The sequence below is a fragment of the Phocoena sinus genome, chromosome 4 (assembly GCF_008692025.1).
Source record: "Phocoena sinus isolate mPhoSin1 chromosome 4, mPhoSin1.pri, whole genome shotgun sequence".
Taxonomy (NCBI): Eukaryota; Metazoa; Chordata; class Mammalia; order Artiodactyla; family Phocoenidae; genus Phocoena; species Phocoena sinus.
Window position 1 is genome coordinate 141842741 of NC_045766.1, and position 13661 is coordinate 141856401.

At 54.0% G+C, this 13661-nt stretch overlaps 1 protein-coding gene across 2 annotated transcripts in view; it reads right to left on the reverse strand.

Annotated features, from left to right (window-relative positions):
• Window positions 1-3412: 3412 nt before the first annotated feature.
• TMPRSS2 (transmembrane serine protease 2) overlaps window positions 3413-13661 on the reverse strand; it is a 39405-nt gene continuing 29156 nt past the window's right edge. For both annotated transcript variants that reach the window (XM_032631438.1, XM_032631437.1), the window contains exons 8-14: window positions 11209-11252; window positions 10015-10186; window positions 8272-8447; window positions 7494-7589; window positions 5385-5527; window positions 4807-4959; window positions 3413-3498 (exon numbers count right to left, since the gene is read on the reverse strand). In XM_032631438.1, coding sequence (XP_032487329.1) covers window positions 3487-3498; window positions 4807-4959; window positions 5385-5527; window positions 7494-7589; window positions 8272-8447; window positions 10015-10186; window positions 11209-11252 — 796 coding nt within the window. In that variant the 3' untranslated portion in view covers window positions 3413-3486. The remainder of the gene's footprint in view (window positions 3499-4806; window positions 4960-5384; window positions 5528-7493; window positions 7590-8271; window positions 8448-10014; window positions 10187-11208; window positions 11253-13661) is intronic.

A 13661-nucleotide genomic window follows, 5' to 3' on the forward strand; every position in this document is an offset into this window, starting at 1 on the left:
GGACTGTACCCCGACCTCCATAACAGCTCAGCAAGAAGCGAATCAAAGTTCTTTCATTTTCCATGCTGCGAACTCACCCTGCCCCAGCTGGAGGAAGTCACAAGATGATCAACACAGATTCCACACTTTCCTTAATACTCGTTTCCACTTTAATTAGTATTTTGGGTTAATTTATATTGAGCAAATCGAACCTATGTCTTTTATAAAGGTTTAAGTACAAACATATCAATGTTTTCAGTGTTCTGGCTGGACTTTTTAGGTGAAACCAGCCTCGTCCAGAAGTAAAACCATTCACGAGGGGACTCCAAAATGAAAAGTATGACTGGAAATCATGTCAGCTGCCTTGCCCACATGGACGTTTTTTAGGTATACAGTCTTTATTACTTGCAGATCCCTTATGGGTGGATTCACCTACTTGCTTTTAAAATTTGTTGGTTCCCCGCAAAATCAACACTTGTGGACAGGGGCAGAGGGGCAAGAAATTTGAGTTGCTGAATGTGTTTCAGCTCAGACTGTAAAGGAGTATCATTTTCAGTCTATTCAGTGCAGGGTTTTTTTTTGAGCATTTTTGTACTTTTGGCTGGTGATTTCACTGTTGAAATGGCCCCAAGCAGAGTGGGAAAGAGCTGTCTAGTGTGCTAAGTGCAGGAAGGCTGGGCTGTGCCCTACGGAGAAGCGTCCTTCAGGAGTGAGTTTTTTAGGGCTGTTGGCCATAAGTTCAATGTTAACGAACCAAAAATATATACCCATAAGGTGTCTTTAAACAAACACATACTGAACAAGGTTATGCAGTGATGGGTTGACAAAGACCGGTGGCTGGCAGGCACCTGCCCCTATCTGTCCCTTAGGAGCCATGATTCAATATTCATTAATTCAAGGTTCGCGATGACTTTGTACAACATAATTGCCACGAGTAACAAGAATCAACTGTATTTTTTTTTTTTTTTTTTTTTTTTTTTTTGCGGTACGCAGGCCTCTCACTGTTGTGGCCTCTCCCGCGGCGGAGCACAGGCTCCGGACGCGCAGGCTCAGCGGCCATGGCTCACGGGCCCAGCCGCTCCGCGGCATGTGGGACCTTCCCGGACCGGGGCACGAACCCGTGTCCCCTGCATCGGCAGGCGGACTCTCAACCACTGCGCCACCAGGGAAGCCCTCAACTGTATTTTTGAACGTTATCTAACAAAAACATGTGCTTTCTTTTCTTTTTCATTTACAAGTTTTTCCATAATTTTAACGCAAATTGACATGATGAAGACAACGGCCAGTTGTTTTCTCCAATCACCTGTTACCTGTTGGGATCTGCTGGATTTGGGGAATTTGAAGAATGAGAATGGATTTTTGTTCCAGGCAGGAAAACATTTACCCAAGCTCCCTCTCCCACCTGTGGCCACAACTCCAGGGACGGAGATGCTTGTTAGTTAAGGAAGCAGCTCTGTCACCATGAGCTCGTGGGGATTTTAGGAAGACAGCTTTAGGGGAAGAGACGCTAGACTTATGTTTGAGAAGGCAGGTTCTGAAAACTCTTGGGACACTGGGCAGAGAGTTCTAGAAGAGAGTTGGGTCTCAGGGTCTGAATCTGGGAGAAGTGGGAGGTACAAGTGATTCCCCCCCGACCCTGCCGGCCCGCCGCCTCAGACCTAGGCCCTCCCCCCGAGCCTCAGACCCACCCCACCACGCAGCAGCTGCTCCAACATCCCGGCCCTACAAGGTAACGCAGATTAGCTCGCGGTGGCCACACAGATCTCCAGAGCCTCAACACGTGTGGAAAAAGAATGTATAATTTATTTGTACAATTTTTCACACTTGAATTTTACAATTTAAAAAAGATACAAAACAGAAGACAAACAGTGATCACATAAATTAAGAGAAGCACTAAAGAAGGAACGCCTTCTCACCATGACAATGCTTTTTAAAATCCGCCTCGGGGAGCAGGCACGTCCGGATGGTCCCTGCGGTTGCTGCTGGCCAAGCATCCTGCGAGTGGATCGTCCAGCCTTCCGTTCCAAGGTTAAGTCCTAGCACAGAATCACTCAATTTGTTCTGGGAAACACCAGTGTGTCTGAGAGGCGGCAGAAACCTCACGGCCCTGCTTTCAGGCTTCACACTTGGCAACTGAAACAGTGACCTTCCCTCCAGGGAAACTTAGGGGCTGGAAGGGGTCACAGGGAGTCCAACACACACCTCTCTCTTCTTGGTCACAAGCACGGGTGCTGTGCTTTAGCGTGTCACTTACAGAGCATTCAGTTCGGAGCCAAGCACTTTGTAAAAGCAACTCAAGTCCGCTGCTGTTCGCACAGGCAAAGACAACAGTAGTTTCAGAGTCAGGTGTAGAACTACTTGGAGGATCACGGCCCAGATTCCATGAGCACTGAGGTAGTAACATGTAGAAAGTTTACAGGAAACAGTGTATCTTTAATCAGCATCCCTGATTGCCCTGGGTCACCTCAATTTCCACGTGATTAGCAGACCTTAAGAGGGTCAGCAGGCACCCCACTCGGGGTGGGACCACAGTAGGGGGTGGGGTGTAGCACAGTCTCCAGGGAGAAGACATGGAGTAAGGCTGGTCTCCCTGGACAGCGCCCCACCCAACAGGCAGGGGCCCCCTGCCCCAGCAGTGCTGAGCACTGAACACATCTGCTCCGTCTACACCCTCACCACCGCCCAAGAAGGAAAAAAGGTTTCAGTGCCCTGACAAGTGGCTATCAAGTCATCACCCATGAAGGGCTGGTCCCTTTATTTCCAGCCACCTTCCAGGGCTGCTAAAAAGGCACTAAAAAATGATCAGCAAAAATCCCTCGTGGGGAGACAGGCCCTGAGGCTGCCTCAAGTGGCCCGCACTGGCGATGGCCCCAGAGGGTGGCCCCTGCAGTTTCTACCTGGCTTCCTCCCTTCCTATCTCAAGCCGTCCAGCAGCTGAGAAGTCACCAGCCCCATGTGCATCCAAGAGGGGCCCCTGGAACGGGGCTTGGAAGGGAGGTCCCCGTGGGACAGACCCCATCCCTCTGCCCTGCACTGGCCCTGCATGCCCACACCCAGCTGGGCCTCTGCTGTCGGACGAGGGGCGCGGGACCGTGCGCCCGGGGTGGGGGAGGCCATGTGGCCTGCAGAGAACTGTGGAGCGTGCCAAAGACAGACAGGTTCACTATTTAATAAAAACGAAAGGACCTGGGAATCATTTCTAAAAATACATCATGCACAGGGATTAAAAATCAGCCCGTTCGGGCTTCCCTGGTGGCGCAGTGGTTGAGAGTCTGCCTGCCGATGCAGGGGACATGGGTTCGTGCCCCGGTCCGGGAAGATCCCACATGCCGCAGAGTGGCTGGGCCCGTGAGCCATGGCCGCTGAGCCTGCGCATCCGGAGCCTGTGCTCCGCAACAGGAGAGGCCACAGCAGTGAGAGGCCCGCGTACCGCAAAAAAAAAAAAAAAAAAAAAATCAGCCCCTTCATTTTCTTGTGGAATGGTGTCAAGGACCCAGGCTGTATGGATTAGCTGTTTGCCTGTTCAAAAAGGAAAAAGAAACGATGTTATTTTCTTGAGACAAACAAAGGTAGAAAATTATTTTTTCTCCTAAATGAACGTGAGGCCCTTATACACCAATGAGTAAGCTTAATAAGACAAAGGAATATTGTTTTTCTACAGCATGAAGGTCAAGGGGTTAGGCTGACAGTGGAGGACAGCATGTGCAAAGGCCCTGAGGCATAAGGGGGAACGGGGTGTGTAGGGAGCCAATCATTCAGCACAGCTGGGACACAGGCCTCTGTGGGCAAACCGAATGTGACCTTAGCCACTGAAAGACGTCAAGTGTCTAATTGTCCGGCTTTCTACCCACTTTCTCTGCTGCCACCCAGCCCTCTCACTCCCCGCTCTGGCCGTGTTGAGCCACCAGCGGTACCTTAACACACCTTGCCCGTTTGCTCTCTCATCCTGGAGGGACAGTCTCCCCTTGGCCTGGCTCACCTCCCTCAAGGTGTCCGGGCTGCCTTCTCCTCCCAGCCCCACCGCAGCCCCCCAGCTTCCCTCTACCACATAGCCCCCGGTGGGTCAGAGGGAGTCATCTATTTCCAGCACTCGGCCCTTTCTGGGGCGGGGACTAGATGGGCCCCGTGGCCACTTGAAGGTGTTAGGTCCTACGGTTTCAATCTGGGGAGATGCAGGCTGGACCTCATTGGGCAATGCCCCCTGGTTCTGCACCTGGGTACCTTTGGAGACTTGAGAGGCGACAGAATAGAACTTTTTCTTCCACCAGGAGCCAACCCCTAGAAGGAGCCGAAATCTGTGGGCTCTGCCAGTCCCGAGGCCCATGAGATGGACCCAGGATCCAGGCAGAGCACAAGGACCGGGCTCCGTTATGCACTGCAGGCCAGGCCGGGAGCCTGAGGTGGCAGGGTCACCGGGAGCCCCTGGGATCTTTCCCCACCTTACCACCTCTCCTTGTACCAGAGAACCCCAGCTGCTCCCCGGCCCCAGGGCGTACTCGATAGCCCAGAAAAGGACAGGGCAGAGTCACAGCTGGCTGACCCGCCCCTCCCTGCTCTCTGCCCATCCACCAGAAGTTTGACTCAACGACGTCTGGGTGGGTAAACAGAAACACCTGAGCCAGAACTGACCGTGGTCAGCAGAGCACAAGGAAGTCCATCACAGTCTGCTCTGGACCCTGCAAAGCTGAGCCCCAGACGTTTTCATCCAAACACCAGTGGTGGGCCCTGGACAGTGGGGGAGGGGATGCCACCTGGCACGGGGACCACACCTCCTAGGCTTTGACACAGCGAAGCCAGAGAACCCAATGAGGAGGACGGGAAAGTTACCCTCATTTGTTGATAAATCCAGTCTGTAAACACGGTCACGTTTCCGTACACTCCCTGTCGGTAAGCCTTAGCACAGCCAGACCCCCAGCTCGTGTCCCCGATGAGCCACCAGACGCTGCTCTTCAGAGTGACCAGAGGGCCTCCGCTGTCACCCTGGGGGACACAGCAGGTTACAGAGCAGAAGTGAAACCACAGGCCGTACATCACAGAGGGCAAGGAGGTGGGGGTAATGGGAGGGTCTGCAGGTCTCCTCCAACGAGGTGACAGTAATATAATCCCCCAAAGAGACTGTACCAGCGACGAATTTGAGTCTGCATCAGTTAATAGTTACCAAATAAATGGCTGTCCATATTTTTAAATAGTCAAAATACTTATTTCTGTGGCACTGACACTTCGACCACATAGCGCCTTCCGGAGGAAGCAGCGGCGTGCATTGTTGGGGGTACCAGGGCTTTCGCACCGTCCATGGCCGTCCCTTCCCACGGCCGCCCCCGGGCCCCAGGTCGGGGAGGAGGCGCTCCTCACGGGCCCCCGGGAGCCGGCCAAGGCCCAGAGGCTGAACGCAAGCTGGTCGTCACCTGGCAGGAGTCGACGGTTCCCTGCAGGTACCCCGCGCAGATCATGGCCGGCGTGATGAGGTCACTGTACACCTGCTTGCTGTTGCACTGCCAGGGCTCGATGAGCTGCACCATCGCCGCGTTCAGCCTATCCGAGGTTTTCCCTGCAACAGAGGATGGCCTGGCTTTCCCAGGAAGCCTGGACGCCCTCCCGGGGGGCGTGGAGAGACGGCCACGTCCTTCTTCCCATACTGGCTCCTGGGACACTGGGGTATCTTCCAGCTGCTGGGGCCTGTGTTTAAAGCGGCTCCAGATTTGGTTTGGGAGCAGACTGCCTGCCTCTGGGGCTGGGGAGCTCCACCTGTGTCCTAGAATCATCCTCTCCCATCACCCAGCCACTTGGTTCCCTAGGATCAGCTTTCCTCCTTCATTGCTCCCTCTTCTCTGGACCGTTCCCAGGGCCACCGGAGGAGCCCTGTGTTTCCACCTCAAACACCCGACCGTCCTCAACCCCACACGACCCTTCACTCTCTGACCATCTGCCCTCGGCTGCCAGCAGGTGGAAACTTCCTAGACGCTTGCTGGGACTTGCACTCTATGTCTCCCAGTTGCTACCTGGATGTCTTCTGGGCTCCATGGGCGTACCGTGCTGAAGCAGTGCCTCTCCTAGAGGGCTCCTCCACCCAAAGCCATACCGCACCCTGCCCCCCCTCCTCACTCGGGAAATGGTCCCACCACCCACCGGGGGGCTTGCGTCACAGCTGGAAGCCGCCTTCCTGTGACTCTTTACTCTTTCTCTGCTGACACTCCATCCATCAGCAGATCTGAAGGCTCTGTCCCAAACGTGCTCCCACCCCCACCCCACCCCCACCCCCGGTCTGAGCCGTCTTCTTGTCTCGGAGGACCCAGCACTGGTCCCCTCACCGTGCTGTTCCGTCTGCCCTCACCCCCAACCCTTCCGTGACTCCCTACACAGCTCTCAGATCAAGTCACTCCAGTACCCTCATTATAGCCTACAAGGCCCTATGCGACCTGGCCCCAGCCTGCCCCCTCACCCCGGCTCATCGTGCCCTGGCCACACTGGCCCTTCTGTTCGTAAGACACTCTAGTCATGGAGATCTTAGCTCAAATGTCCTCTCTTCCAAGAAGCCTTCCCTGACCACCGCTCGCTGTCGCAAACCTCCACTGTTTGAAAGCACCTAGTTCAGTTATTCATTTCCTGTCTGAGCACATCCTGCCCCCAGACATCCATAGGAGAATGTGAAGCTCCTGCGGGTAGAGATTTCTGTCTCATTTTGTTCACTGCTGCATTCCCAGCTCTTGGTCGGCGCTCCACAAATTGTGGCTGGCTTTCCCTTTTGTCTTGGATGCTGGGAAACCTTGCTCACAACTGGAAGGCTCAATCCAGGAGCTTTCTTTAGACCAGATGCCAGGACACCCAGGGCCACCGACATCTCCCCTACCCCTCCCAACCACCCCGCCCTTGAGCTATTCACCGTGCTTTAAAAGATCCTTGGAGGTGTGCCCTAAACACTTTTGGAAGGATGTAAACAATATATAAATGTACAACTAAGCCCATCCAATGCTCCATAAGAATGCAACAGCAAGGATCCCTTCATTTGAAAAACGTTATCTGAGATGAAAGCAAATTATAACTGAAGGCAGCTGGGCCAGCCTGTGTCAGGAGGGTCTAGTGCCTCTTCCCTCTCTGTGGTGTCAGGGCAGGAGGACAAAGCCTCTGACGCCTGCAGCTGGCATTGCCGGTCACACAAGCCCATCCTCACCGAGTCCGTTATCACACAGCCATCAAACGCAGGCAGACTTCCGGGCGGCCTGTTAGCGACCATGGGGTACAAACATGGGGGCCGTGTGCCCCTCACACGGTGGCCTTCACCCTTCAAAAACCAGTTTCCACACATTGTTCCATTTGGTCTTAATAAGGGCATGGGGTAGGTAGGGCAGCTAGGATTTTCCCATCTAGCGCGTGGGGAAACAGGCAAAAAGACTGGGCGAACTGCCCAAAGTCGTCAAATCACTTAGTGGTAGAACCAGGATCAAAACCTAGACCTCCCACTTCAGAACACAGTGATCTGCTCCTGAGACCCGCAGATCCCCTGCTGGGAGCCTCACCTTTCTCGTAGGTGGACCCCCACCCGGAAATCCAGCAGGCCTGTGTCGGTTCCAGCATCATGCCTGGGTTGGGCAGACACACTGGTTTCACTCTGTCTGTTTCAAGAAGGGAAAACAGCGTGAGCGGGTCTGGTCTAACTGAAGGCCTCGGGCGATGGTGTCCACCTGGATCTTCCCTGGGCCTGGGACCACCAGCCTCCTGCCCAGGGAGACTTCTGGATTCCAGTGTGTCCTGGCATCCCCTTTCCTGCCCCTGCCAGGACCCTCCTTCTAACAGGCAAGACGCCCCCCTCTGAAAGTTAGGGTTTCGGAGGACTGAAGATCAACAGTCCTGTGACGCAAAGAGTTGACACTGGACGTGGTAGGGCTGCATCGGACTAAGTTGATAAGGATGGAGGTAAGTGATTAGCAATTTATAATTAAACTCACAACAGGTGCGATTGCAAACCAGCACCGAGTGAAGTCTGACCCACCAGATGCTGACTAGGAGACAACTTTTCTAGACGTTCACGTGTGCTGATTAAGTCGTCACCGTGCCGAGGAGGAAAAGTGCCGCAGGCAACGCATCCCTCAGTGGCCAAAGGCACATTTGGGGGTGACTCGGCCTCTGCCGAGCCCTCTTCTAGCAGCCAACCCCTCCCCTGGCTCCACATGCTACAACTCAGTGCAAGTTCCTTCCTTCTGGACATCACAGCACGTTTCATTTCCGGTCAACCTCTCCTTAAGAGGTGGTCAAAACCGTTCACATACCCCGGGCTGCAGGAACGCCGCTACGCACCGTTCATAGTCAGAGGCGTCTGCAGCTTCATAAGAGCGATGTCGTTGTTCTTGGTCCTGGAATCGTAATTCGGGTGGGAAATCACTTTTGCTACTCGGTATCCGTTTCCATAGAACATGAAAGATTGTCTCAAAATTCCTGCAAAGGCCGTCCAAATCTTGGGATTGTTAAGAGGTCTGGAAGACAGACACGAACACCGCTCAGCATGTCAGAACCACAAACACTCATCTGATGGCCTTCAAAAGTCATCCGCCGGAGCCAAGGTCTCCAAGGTGACGTGATTTGTCAAAAGCCGCAGGACAAGACTGGCCAGGTGGTCTCAGGCCCCTCCCCCTCCGCACCTCACACAACCCCCCCTCCCCTCCTCTACCTCGTCAGTGAATCCTATTCCTTCCGTGCTTCCCCGCCAGCCTGCAAACCCTCGCAATTCCAAGAACACTTATTCTTGAGCCTAAGTGCCTTCCTGAGGTTTGAAACCCCATTTCCGGCGTGGCTGGGTCTAACTGACTTTTACATGCTAGAGCATTTCCTGGCACACAGTAGGTGCTTAATAAGTGTGTACTGCCGAATAGGCTCTGAGTCTAATAGCCGTCCAGGCATTACCTTTATCTGGGTATTTCCCTTCTAAGAAAATCCTAAATCCTACAGCCCATGGAATACGGTGGATGGAAGGAAGGGAACGCTCTTGGGTAATAAACACTGCTTTCTTCAACCATACAACCGCCCTTGGAGCAGCACACCTGTTTTACAGGTGCAGATGCTACAGTCAGCCACCTGGAGGGAACTGTCTGAAGCCACTGAGCCAGAGAATGGCCAAGCCAGGCCTGGCCTCACTCTAAAGAAAAATAACTCTGATGAGTGAGGCTTTTTCAAAATAGCCATGTGACCAAAACACACAAAAAACCCCACAAAAAAACCCTCCACGTTTAAGAAAAAAGGAGGGGGAACAGTATCTTCTACAAAAGCTAACACTGTAAATGATGGCTACCCTTGCCCCTCTCCACGCACCTGTATGGGTAATGCTGTGGCCCAGGGTGTTTAATGGACCACAGAGGACCTTCCTGCATGGCAGTATGAGGTCTGAGTGTCTTTGAGTGCACCCTCTCTGGGGATGAGCACCCAGGGGAAACCAGGCCTCCCAAGAGGGCAGGGGCCTCAGGAAAGGTGGGACAGAGCTGAGAAGACTGTGGGCTAGAAGGAGTTCTTTCTTTTTTTTTTTTTTTATAAATTTATTTATTTTATTTTTGGCTGAGTTGGGTCTTTGTTGCTGTGCACGGGCTTTCTCTAGTTGTGGCGAGCGGGGGCTACTCTTGGTTGCAGTGCGTGGGCTTCTCATTACAGTGGCTTCTCTTGTTGTGGAGCACGGGCTCTAGGCGCACGGGCTTCAGTAGTGGTGGCGCGCGGGCTTAGTTGCTCCGCGGCACGTGGGATCTTCCGGACCAGGGCTCGAACCCGTGTCCCCTGCATTGGCAGGCGGATTCTTAGCCACTGCGCCACCAGGGAAGCCCCTAGAAGGAGTTCTGATCACAGACCCCATGAGTAATGGACGCACGCTGAAGGGATGGGCTTGGCCACGCGCTGCACGAGTCATTTGACCCTCCCAGCGAGGCAACGACCTGGGCGCCCTTAGAATCCCCGCGTGTCCACAAGGAAACCGGAACTCGAAGGAGTCGGAGACTTCACTCCAGGCCGCAGCCCAGAGCCTCCACCTCCCAACCCGGGACCCGCCCCCGCGGGACTTACTCCTCCACGCAGTGGGCGGCAGTCACGATCCACTCGGGGGTGATGATGGAGCCTCCGCAGACGTGGGTGCCCTGCACGTGCAGGCTGACTTGCCAGGGCCAGTCCCCCGGGGCAGCGCTCGACCCGCCCACGATCCGGCTCTGGCGGCTCGTCTTCCCCGAGACCCCGCACTCTGAGGGCGACAAGCACAGCGCGGCCTGCCAGTGAGCGAAGCAGGGCCGCCCGCTCCCAAACGCCTGACGCCCGTCATACCCGGTGCCCAGACGGCCCCCAGCCCGAGGGTCCAGCCTGGCCGGAGGGTGACCGTTGTCTGCTCTTGGTCCTGTTTGTTTGGGGTCCGACTTTCAGAGAATGTGTCCTGGTCTCTTTGCGTTGGGGGGTGGGGGGAGAGGACAGCCCCCCAGCCCCCCCTCCCCCCAGGAAGCACCACTTCTGCTGGCACTGGGTGCCCCTGTTCCTTGGCACTCGTGCGATTCCATCGGCGTCTCCTGTACACCCAGGTGGGAGGCCTGGATAACAAAGGCCCTGGCACCCCCTCGAATGCTCAGAGGCCCCAAGATTCCTGAACAGAGCTAAGGAGGCTTTTCTCATGTGTGCTGCTCTCAAGCTGCCAGGAGGTGGATGGTGGAGCGTGCGCGGGAAGGCAGGGCAGGTACCTGCTTTCTCCGTACCTAAAGAAGCTTTAGCCAGCCTGGGTGGGAAGGTACCAGCGGGACCACTGGGGCATGCGTCCACCTAGGGGTGTCTGCTAGCTTCACCTGTTCAAACTGAAAAGCCAAGCTTCAGGCCTGAGACCCGTATGGGAACAGGATGGGGCTGTCCCAGAGAAGGGACCGCAGGGACAGTGTCCTCCATACCAGTAGAAGGTTTGGAAACTAAATAATCCAAACACAGGAACGGGGACACCCACAGACCTCCAGCTCCAGCGCGGGGATGCCCTAGAGTGTGGCCCCGTCAGTTTCTTGAGCTCTCCCGTCCTCATGGGACAGCTGCTTCTTGGACTTGAGGCTGAAGGCGTCTCAAGTGCATCAGAATTCAAGAAAGGAGCCCCGTGGGCAGAGTGCTGGGCATGTCCTGACCTGTTACCCCACCTTATCTCTCCACATCCCCCAGAGACACAGGGAGATACATTTCTATAAGTACCAAATGTTTCCTATTTTAGAAACACAAAAAGGAAAACCAAGAATCACTTACCTATACAGCGTAAAGAAACCACTGTTTTTGAAGAACAGACATCACTACAAAAGAAAAGGGGAAAATTCTGGTCACTCTAACAAACGAGACACTTGATTCTCAAAATGCTTAGAAATAAATATTTTCTTCTACTGTTCTCACTCTCTGCTTCCCCAGACGTAGAAGAGTCCACAGTTGAAGACTTGAATAAGGAAAGTAAATCTATATACATAGGGGACGGTCGTAAAGAGCAGACACTGAGTCAAAGTGCAGGGTTCAAATCCAAGCTGTGTGACCTTGGACAAGCTTCCTAACCTCTCTGTGCCTCAATTTCCCCATCTGCAGAATGGGTTAATATAGTACCAACTCATAGGGTGGTTGTGAAGATAAGCACACATCATATCAGCTGTTATTATTTTTCCTTGGGATTTAAAATGATTCTTTAATTTTGTAAGGAAGACATTCGTAAACTTCCAGGTTCCTATAACTGCTTTACATTTACCGCACAGGAAACTATACAGTCAATCATTTGCCTGGGAACAGAAGAAAAGTTACTCATTTGGGGGGCAGACATTCCAGGTTACATATGAAAAAGAAACAACCAATGCGTTCCACTGTGTACGGAATTTCCCCCCAATATGCTGAGGAGAAGAGAAACAGCCCTGACACCCACATGTTCGAACCTGGCCACATTCTGTTGAACGTAAACAACTCCCAGGGCATCAACGTGGGGCCAGACCACTGTTACATGATGGATCAGGGCGCAGGCACGCCCACTGCACGATCCCATGAGCCTGGTCCAAGCCACACAGTGACCAACAGGCCCCTATGCTGGCTGACACGAACAGCCGCACTTCCCAGCCAATCCCAGCCATAGCCTGGCTTCATGCCACCCACCTTCTAAAAAAAAAACCATTAAGGTACCAACTACAGAATCACCCTCACTTCCGGACAGCATCCAATGCAGGGCAAAGCCCTGCTTCCTGGAACCTTCCCCAAAAGGACTCAACACAAGCCCACACCCTGCAATAAGTCCCTTCTCACCCGCTTCCATGGAGACACCCACAGTTCCAGGACAAGGCATGTTCTGGTGGTCTCTGGCTGGGGGGCATTGGATGCCAAGAGAAGACATGTTCCCATTAAGAGAAGACGCTTTGTAAGCGTCATAAGGTCATTGTCCTCTGCACACTGCAGCCACCGGCATCAGGGTGCAAAGCAGCCACTCAGACAAACCCTGTGAGGACTCAGGTATCAAAGAGCAACTTCTGAAAGCAGAGAGGAAAGCAGTTTTCCCACCTCACGCCATGCATGCCGGGGACACCACATCCCAGGCAATGACCTTCTCTTCTTTCCTCCAAGCCCAGCAGCCACCTTGTGAGTTACCGAGAGGTGGCAGCCTTTCCTCCCCTGCTCAGCCCTGATTCCATGTAACCAAAGACGATGAAGAGACAGTCGGGGGCATTTACAAAGAGCCCAGGCAGCTGTGTTTAGTTCCTCGGGAGGGCAAACCACGGCCTGCTGTTTTGATGGGCACACCTGGCCGTGTGCACCCCTTCTCCTGGGCTCACCCTCTCACATTCCTGGGGACAGCCAGACCAGGTGCCCCAGGCAGAAGTCAGCCCCCCGGGGCCACCAGGAACGCAAACCTGCTCCCAGCCTCCCACTCACACGGAAGGAGGGGAAGTGTGACCCGTCCATCCTCCCCTAAATGCAGCATCTGGCACCTGGCCAGCAGGGAGGTGACGGCCTGCCTGGCCACCTGGAGATGGGAGATAGGGACCTGGGAGCTGAGGAGGACTTAAGCAAGAAGGACACTGTGTATCTTTCACGTTAAGGAACATTCGGATAGTAATAATGATCCTAGGAAGACTGCAACCATTTTCAACATATGCAACACAAAATGAGTAGCTCAAGCCCAGCCCTCTCCCCCACCCTCCGAAACAGTTAAACCAACAACCATGGGACCAGCTCAGGTTCATTTCCATCCACCAGACGCACTGCGACCCGCCCAGCGCTGCAAGTATCCCTCCAGGTACAGGAAACATTGGTGCCCTGGACCAGCCGCTCGCTCCCAGGCCCACCCCTTGCACAGCATCCTCTGACACGATTGCTTGGGCTGGGGGACCAACCACCCCCGCTGCCTGGGGCTGAGGGGCTTCTTGGGAAGCAGGATTTCCAGTGTGAAACAGGCAGAGTCCTGGGCAAACCAGGATGAGTTGATCACCCCAGTGGGGGATGAGTTGATCACCCCAGTGCGGACCCTGAGACATTCTTTTGGACTCCTAGACACACACCCTGACACACTGTAAGGTACATGTCTAATGTCCGGAGAGAGAAAAAAATCAGGAAAGAGGAATTTCAATTGTGCAATGTTACCCAATACCATGGAGGGCAGAGGGCACAAACAAGATGGCAAATAGACCTTAGCCACTTCCCTGGAATAAACCCAGAGCTGCTCAGAGGGACGAGTCCTA